The 9,304-nt window shown below is 35.4% G+C and overlaps 2 protein-coding genes across 2 annotated transcripts in view; one reads left to right on the top strand and one right to left on the bottom strand.

The window, feature by feature from the left end:
• Smp_164170 (hypothetical protein) overlaps positions 1-8,870 on the top strand; it is a gene marked incomplete at both ends in the record, with an annotated part of 29,020 nt that extends 20,150 nt beyond the window's left edge. Inside the window, 2 exon segments of the mRNA XM_018798540.1 lie at positions 8,583-8,620; positions 8,625-8,870. Of these exon segments, the coding sequence (XP_018653472.1) occupies positions 8,583-8,620; positions 8,625-8,870 (284 nt within the window).
• Smp_198290 (putative paramyosin) lies at positions 1,931-5,749 on the bottom strand (the record flags this gene model as incomplete). Its single annotated transcript, XM_018798541.1, has 4 exons — positions 1,931-2,338; positions 2,794-2,961; positions 4,620-4,764; positions 5,606-5,749. The coding sequence occupies 4 exons, from the start codon at positions 5,747-5,749 to the stop codon at positions 1,989-1,991; spliced, it is 807 nt and encodes a 268-aa protein (XP_018653473.1). The 3' UTR covers positions 1,931-1,988.
• Positions 8,871-9,304: the final 434 nt, after the last annotated feature.

Below are 9,304 nucleotides of genomic sequence, written 5' to 3'. Positions count from 1 at the left end.
CAAGTTTCTTTGTTGTATCATACAGTTGTCTCATGTTTCCCTCTCTTGCAGCCTTTTCCGCTGTCATCGCTAAATCTTCCACATATTTACGTTTGTCGGTCCTGATGCTCCTCTTCACTTGCTTGTTTGCCTCTGTGTATTCGGCTTGTGCCTTGGCTTTTTCTGCTCTTGTTCGGCTGATATTGATTGCTACCTTCTTGTTCCTCCTTGCTTCAATTTTATCCAGTGTACCAACAGTGATCCATTCCTTGTGATGGTGCTTCTTTTGGCCCAGAACCTCCTGACATGTTGAAACGGTTGCCTCCTTGATACCTTTCCAGCTGCTCTCTATGGTGGTTCCCTCTCCATTGAGTAGGTCATGAAAGGCCTCGAACCTGTTGCTGAGGGCTATGTTGAATTCGTTGAGTTTGTCAGCATCTCGAAGAAAGGCCGTGTTAAACTTTTGTGATGTTGTCCGCGCCATTGTCCAGTGCTTCTTGAGTTTTAGTCTAATCTTGGCGACCAGCAAATGGTGATCGGATGCTATATCAGCTCCTCTTCTGGTTCTCACATCCTCCATCGTCCTCCTGAACTTTTTGTTGATGCAGACATGGTCGATTTGATTTTGTGTAGTGTGATCCGGTGAAATCCAAGTGGCTTTGTGTATGTTTTTGTGTGGGAATATGGTGCCACCTATGACCAGTTTATTGAAGGCACATAGGTTTGCAAATCTCTCACCGTTTTCGTTCCTTCCTCCCAGTCCATGTTGTCCCATGACGTCTTCGTATCCAGTGTTGTCCTTTCCAACCTTGGCATTGAAATCTCCCATTAGAATGGTCAGGTCCTTGGTTGGGCACTTCTCGACGATCGACTGCAGCCTATCGTAGAATTGGTTTTTAGCGTCTTCATCGTAGTCGTTGGTCGGCGCATAGCATTGGATGATGTTCATTGTAATGCCCTCTCTCTTTGTTTCGAAGGAGGCTTTGATGATCCTCGGTCCATGAGATTCCCATCCTATAAGTGCATTTTGTGCTTTTCTAGACAGCATCAGTGCCACTCCTTGTGTATGTGGGGCATTTTCTTCTTCATGACCGGAGTATAACAGAAGTTCCCCTGAAGACAGTCGTTGTTGTCCAACCTGCGTCCAATGTGTTTCACTGATTCCAAGCACTTCCAGGTTGTATTTCCTCATTTCCGCAGAAATTTGGAAGACTCTTCCGGTCTCCCACATTGTTCGGACATTCCATGTACCTATAAAAATTGTCGCTCTGGTTGTAAGAAGGTGCATCGGCCTCATGACTTCCGAAGGAACTCGGCTTTCATCATGAGACGTCATTTTTCCTTCTACTCCCAGGGCAGAGTTTGAATGATTTTTTATGGTTAGCGTTTTTTTAGCGAGTTGATTTTCTACGAGATGGGGTCGCTAACCCCATGCCCAACCCTCCTCCTTTACCCGGGCTTGGGACCGGCAGTAGCCCCTGGAGGAGCTACAGGCGGAGTTTACATACTATATTAGGTATTAGATTTTCCCACATCTTCCGAAGCTCCACCGCGTGTGGTTTGTTTGGCGTTCACTGTGTTGTATTTTAGAATCTAGGTCTTTCCGTTCTGTATGTTGAGGCCTATCCTGCCCCCTCGAACTAATACTATCAACATGTGTGAAAAGAAAATCTTTTTAACACATTTCATCTCAACAGTTCACACGTTTATCAAATCAAACAGTCTATACCTGTCTGTTATCTGTACGTTTATTTACTTGACAGCAAAAATTAATTCGTCCAAAACTACCTTGACGAGTTACCAATCTAAGCTAAGGTTTTTATAGATCCCGGTTTACTATTAATTTGATAAGGTTAATGCTAGTAAGTAGAGAAACGTCAGTAATAACAGTTTTGTTTTTACCCCTCACTGGAAAATATGGATTTTTAACGATGACGGAAAATTCGAATTTAACAAAACATTTGTATATATTGCACATTTAATCAATTAAGATACAGAAAATATAAAGGTTAAGTTGATTGACAGGTACGTACAATAATTGGTATTGGTAAATGATTATATCTGACTGGACTGTCTTTTCCATTAGTAAACTGTGATGTCCAACTAACGTATGCCTGTCGAATTGCATTTTTAATAGTTTCACTATTATCTATGACACGCCACCGATCTTTTAAATTTACTTGACTACGATTACTATGTCGAAAGGATTGATGCCAGATTTGAGACCAACTTTTCGAACCAGGAGCATGCATTACTCCATGCCATAATGCTATAGATTCTTCAATTGTCCAAGGTGTTTTGTGTGATTTCCATTCCTCTTTCGGAAGACGGATTATATACTTCCGAACTTTCTCCTTACCTGGAAAAAGATGTGAACAAATTGGATAATTCATTCAACCAAAATAAATTATGGTTAGTTAAAATTAGGTTGAATGTTAAGTCATACTGGCATATCAAAAACGAGTATTAATGCTATAGATGTAATTAAGTTAATGAGACTATTAATTTTAACTGATATGTTTCAAAAATCCATGAACACAGATCATTTGTGTGCACTTCTGTTTAGTAATTTATAAGAGTTTAATTTAAATGAGTTAACGAAATCAACCTCATGCCTTTCGAGTATTATTCAGTCGAACTTAGCTACTTTATTTGTAACAGTGCTCTATAAATAGACATTATTACTTGATGTAACAGTTATATGACTATCTGGATTTACGGATGATAATTTTTTGGCTATTTTAGTATGTTAAATGTTTGCCTTATTTCTAGTGTTCGTATTTATATTCATTTTCATAAAAATAAAACATATACCTTTACGGACAGGTGTACATATTGATGTTGAGGGTGATGGTCCACAAAATCGTTCAAAGCAACATTTGTCAACTAATTTTCTTCCTTTTCGTTCACAATTCATATCGGTGTTTTCATTACCACTAATTATGGGTGTATGTTTCAATTTCTTACTATCGGTTAAAATTACTAGAATAGTGAAAACCAAAACAGTAGCATTGAACGGACGATACGATAGGTTAATTATACATTTGCTTATTTAAGTGGCATTTCGACACCCGAAAAAATGCTAGTACAATCCAGACGTTTATTCCCCTTACTTGCTATGATATTGAAATAAAGATATGTTTACATGAAACTTGATTATTATGCATAATTTGAAGCGGTATCTATCAATGTTTTCAGCTAGCTCTCATTTCTAAACGACGAAGTTAACAGGTTTAGCACGTAAAACATAGAGGATACGCTACTTAACAACAGGTTTAATCCCCTCAGTATCTTATATTAGGCGATCTCAAATGCTGAGGAATGATAAGTTTGTAGCTTAAAAACGCTTGAGAATTCTATTTTACCGTTAGATAGTGTTATTAATAATATCATGACAGTGTTGTAGTTTTTAGGCGTTGGTGTTTACTGAAACGAATGGTATTAGCTCCAAAAAAACTTGGATGTGGTCCCTTCAAACAATTGGTGCAGTTAACCAAGGGTGATGGATATTTTTCTCATCTCGATATCGACTGCACAAAGTTCTTATTAGCAATGAATCAATCATTGTTACAAGAAGCCGGTTGAAGTTAGAGCCCTCAGATTAAATAAATGCTGGTAATGGTAAAGATTAATAAGCTTTTATTGTACAGAAGAACTCCTTAATTGGGGTCAACATTATTTTCACATATATGCAACAAGCAGAGAAAGTCATATGTAACATAGAACTCGGCACATTTGCAAATAGGTTCAAGTTACCATACCACATTAGCACAACGAGATGAAATTGTCAAGATAAATTCCGGAATAGCAGAAATAGTAAGTGTAAGCAGTTATTAGCATTTAAATTTAATTGTCAAAAAGCCCTAAAGCTATACTTTTTGTATCCTATAACTTGTTAGTAAGGTATATGTGCAACAGCACTTGAGACAATTATTTATGCATACATCATGTTTCCAAGTCTGCATGATTTTCAAATAAACATTGATAAATATTGCACCGGGAAAGTGGGGAATTTCGAATCGCCTTTAGTTACACATCAAATAATGGATGATTTTCACAGAGAATCGGCAACGAACGGAGAATTATTGAACATTAGATAGCACTGGACACAGTTTTTTAATTTATAACAGATCATAAAGTAAGAAAAAAATTCGTATAAGATTGTCACAAAATGACTCAAATATATATTCCAGAATCAAGTAATCAGGGTTAGTGAGTAAAGTTGAATGAAGGAAGTCTATATATCTGATAAACATCTACTATTGAAATTTCTAGTTCTTTCACTAAATATAAAACATTTGTCAGATCTCAGTGATAAATACACTATTATATGTTTTAGGTAGTTACGATTGTTAGCAATGAGAATCAGGAGGGTCGAGGTGTGCAACGAATCTATGGAAGGTTAATAATCTATTTTACTTGAAATTGATTGAAAAATAATTTTTACGGTAATGGATTAATTGTCTAGAAAAAAGTATTACTACGATTATAGACATATATATCGCAAGAACATTTTATTTCCCGATCGATTGGTTAACGAATGTGTACATAGTCTCCGGGACACTTATCAATAAAATGTACTAACTTTGTTGAATATAACAAAAAGTTTTAAACACATGGAGGTTTCCCGGTATATATACCTGGTGTTTGTAGTTGCTCAAGTGGTATTTCGTCACTGAATCGCCTCAAAGTATCCAAAGTAATAAAAACTGATGACAATTTAAGTAAATGTTGTTGAATGTTGACAAGACTGGATAAGTTTTTATTATCTGCTTTATTTAGATCCTATAAGTAATTAAAAAATGATTTCAAACAAGTAGTTATTTTCTTTGTTAGAAAACAGTTATAACTATTGGGAAAATGATATGAAAACAGTTGCAGCATAGTTACCATCCTAGTGTTTTAGCTGACCGTGTTCAATTATGAATACTAGTGAGTAAATATGTTCACAGTACCTTTAGAGGCTGAAGTAACCGCTTGGCTAAATTAGAAACAATCCGAAATAGAGGTGTATAGATTATACGAAAATGCACAGTTCCTACTAAATATAAAAACTGACGAGCTAGAATAAGTTTGTCAAACATATATTAATATTTGAACAATATCGCAAATTAACACCAAGCTATAGGTGATATATGTGTACTTAGTATCAACTAACAGCTCGGAATCAGTAATTCCTGGTGTTTTTTTATAATCCTTTTTAATTTTAAAATAATTAACAAGCTGACTCTTCAAAATTGAACTTCTAATGATAGAAATTTTAGGAATCCCTCTGCTCATTACCAGCATTTCATTAGCTGAAAGCCAGATACTTTAGCCGTTAATCTATCTCTCCACTTTAAATACCATAACCATAAATAAATGGCAAAGATAGTCGGAACTTAGCTTGGTAAGATGAAAAACCAAAGAATCCAACAAGTAATTAGATGGATGCAACCATGAAATAGGTTTGGAGTGTATACTGATAAGATTGTAGAATAAAAGAAAACAACTAATAAACAGACATGCTGTGAGTCATTTTCAAGTTTAGCACAGAATAGATTTCCTACGCTCATATTAGTCATTAACAAGTTAAGAGGATTGTTAAATTCTAACTAAAAAATTAGATATTCGTTGTAAACCTAACCTGGTAATCTGTTTGCACCTGTTGAATGATCTGTATAATACCACTTTTATCATAAGCCAGTCTGTAAATATCATTGAACAAGTTTGAATCCACTTGAATATGCAATGAGATTAATGAGTTCTCAATATTAACACTGTCTTTCATTACTTCATATTCAGTTAATGTTTTTAATGCTGAAATACTTAAGCTTTTATTATCCTTTATAAGAAAAAAAGGTAATTTACGTGGTGCATGGGATTTTCGAATACGGCTCAAACACTTTTTCGAAATCCTCTTCAGAAGACTAAATTTAAACTTATACAACAAAAAGTAAAACTTGCCAAAGACGTATTTGTGAAGTTGGTACAATGTAACATCTTGCTACAGTAATTCCTTAATTTACAACAATAATCAATCCAGCCAAACATACGTTTAGATGAAGTTTTCTGTAATATAAAAAAGATGTAATGAACATTGACGTATGTTTGAACACTACGACTTGTTAACAATGGTTAGCTAGGCAACAAATATTTATAGAATGAAGTCCTGGAAAGCAAACAGAATGTTAAATCTTAGTTCTACACTTACTCAGAGTCTTTAACACAGATAAAATATGTCCCACTGCAGCGTTAAGATAAATGATCAACCATCCTATTTGCTGAATAACAACTTTGAAACTGAATCCATACAGGGACGTTTTTATCTACATGGTTTTTCAGCAAAGACTACATTTTAATATTGATATCCTCCAACTAATTATGACCAGATAACAAATATGTACTGGAAAGTGTCGAATAGCTATAGGCAAAACTGTTTTCTTCCATTTATTGTACACTTATAATTTCTGGATTTAAGCACCCGACCATAGCAAGTTTAAAATTTTCTGTACATACTATCTGAATAATTAAACAACCCGTGCACAAAAATACGTTGCAGAATTATCCCGTATTGATTTATTCTCTCTTGGAATACTGTCGTAGCGAAGTCTAAATGGTGGGAAATATACGGTAATAAATGTTCCGTGACCACTACCTGTTATTGATATCAAGAAATACTCAGCATCAATGACAGTGGCAAACAAACTTGTTTATTTAAGTGGTGAAGTTCTACCCATTTAGAGTTAATTACATTTGTATTCGATTGGATGGTGTTTAGCGGTATTCAACTTCTAAAAGGATGAGGGTGACTTAAATGCAGAGGACAAAGTAGAAAACCATTGACATACATTACCTTAAATAAAGGTAAGGGGCCTCAAAATTACATGGAATACTAAACGAAAACTCAATGACAAAATGTACTATTTATTTTATACTTGGAAAATTATGACTTGTATCTTCAGAAGCCTGCTTTTATCAATATTTATGTGATCTCATAACCTAGACATTTGAAGTGGGAGCTCAGCTAAAACTTAGAGAGTTTAAGATACCTCATACATATTGAATGAGTTGTAATAAAAGAATACCAGTTAGCGGCTTAAGATTAAACATCTGCCGATGAAAATTCAAATATTCTACATAAACAGAATATAAACCATATACTTCGAAAATCCTCTTATTGTTCATACCATATATATATATATATATATATATAAAGTTAGTTACAGAAAAGATCAAACTAGCGACACGGATGACAACTTGAACAAGAAATCACGTATAATGTATCTTGTGGCACATCATTCCGAAACATGATAACTAGCAATGTCATTAGATTATTGTGTTTCTATTCTGAGTCACTGCCCTGTAAATAAAAAACAAGAATCTATACGCACTTTCAATTGAAATTCCTCTTAATAGTCAATCTTCGGCCTAATAGTTGAGAATACTACGCAGTACACTATCATTCAGCAATTAAATTGAGAATCACCATGTCATTAACCTTCAACAACTGTTAAGCTATAGTTATCAGTCCATTTTAGAGTGAATAGATCAAGGAGTAAAAAGTATGTCCGGATACAACGAATAGTATAAAGTGAGGATTTCAGTTTGAAAAGCACAGATAGTGGTTCAGTGCAATAGAAATGTGACGTTTTGACAGGATATTGATAGTTTCCCTTAGATTATGATATCGTCAGTAGACTACCCTTAAAATTAACCCGGTAAAATTATACTATACCGATGACCTTAAGTGAATTTAAGGGTAACCAACGGGTAAAATGCAACTTACGTACAAGAGCCCGAAAAGATAGAATAGTGAAATTACAAAGGATTAGGATACCTAAAGACATTAGTGAACTCATTAGTGCTAAATATTAATAGGTTGTAGGCCATAGTTATGTGATCAGAAAAGGCACTATACCTTAGCCATAAGTCTTCTAAAACCTAAATCAACACTAAAACTCCCTGGCTCTAACTCCTAACACAGTAAGACTAAACTAAAAGAAAGACCACCGAATGCAAAGTGTGGCCTTGAGATTAGTCAATCGGCACATTATTTGCAAGCGCTCAAAACATAGTAAGGCGATAGGAATAAGGACTAGATGTCTAAAATCACTAGTGGACTTATTGGTGCTAAATAACGATCATAGAGACTGGATATCATGGTCCTGTGATTAAGGCACCCTAATTATTAGCTCTGTATCTAGCGAAACTTCTAACCCTGAAAATGCTGGACTTTAGCCCATAAATTAAACGTCTAACCCTAGTAATCATTATCTTAACATTGACAGCCTAAATATGCTGACTTTAAATATTTATTCCATGAAAAGACCATCACCCAGTCTTTTCGAAAGAAGAAATATGTCGAAAACCATGAGTTTAGTTGCAAACTATCGGCAAGAGTTCCAAAGTTGAGCACCGGCTGGCTTAATTTTGTTTAACCGCTTAAGTATAATTTCACCGGTAAGACTAGTTCCAGTATTTTTAGAAGTTAATGGATGTAAAGCCGAGAACTAGGGTCTGTCTTTATTAAAAAAAACTATATCTAACCTGACAAATCGACATTTGGCACTAATATGTCCACCTAAACCTCTGCGATCCTTTTGTTTTGACATATTTCGGAGCTCTCATACGGAAACAACATTGGTTATTCTCGATTGGCTAGACTAAATGCCACTGATAGATTCGCTGTATGTCGTCAGTATGGTGTAATCTCGCCCCAAAACTCGCAAGCCCTAATTCTTAACTTCGATACATCTAATCTTAAAAACCCAAACCCTAATATACCAACTATAAAAGTTCATTCCACAAGCAAACCACCACCCATGGGTGGTGGATTGCAATCCTATCGAAACATGAAACATAATGAAAACCGTGAGTTTCAGCAAAAAGCTTTGCATGAGAACCTCTAAAATTCGCACGTCGATCGGCTTCGTTTTGAATGGTCAAGCAAGGCTGCTGATGTAGTGTAGTTTTACCCTTAATATACAACAAAAAATAGTGGCAACTAGATAACTCGGGAGGCAATGTTGAGACGTACCATTACAAACTTCAGATGATTTGAGAAATCTATCAGGGGTTTAGGTACTTCGGGACATCCCGATTTCAATTCATTTGTAATAGCATCGATGACAGCAAACGTCTCCATTACTATATTGTTGACGATTCTAACCATGCGAATTTCTCCAGTGTTTTCATTGAGGACAGGAGAAAGTGAAGATGCGAATTGGTAGGTCCATTCAACAAAGGCATCCAGAAAGATGACTTTCAAATCATGAATATCCGCAAAAGTTAACGAGAACTCTTGAGCAACATCAAGAACCAGCAGAGAATCTTAAAAATAAGT

Source organism: Schistosoma mansoni, chromosome 6, assembly GCF_000237925.1.
Source record: "Schistosoma mansoni strain Puerto Rico chromosome 6, complete genome".
Taxonomy (NCBI): Eukaryota; Metazoa; Platyhelminthes; class Trematoda; order Strigeidida; family Schistosomatidae; genus Schistosoma; species Schistosoma mansoni.
Note: the sequence above shows the minus strand (reverse complement) of the source record. Positions and strands in the feature narration are given on the sequence as shown.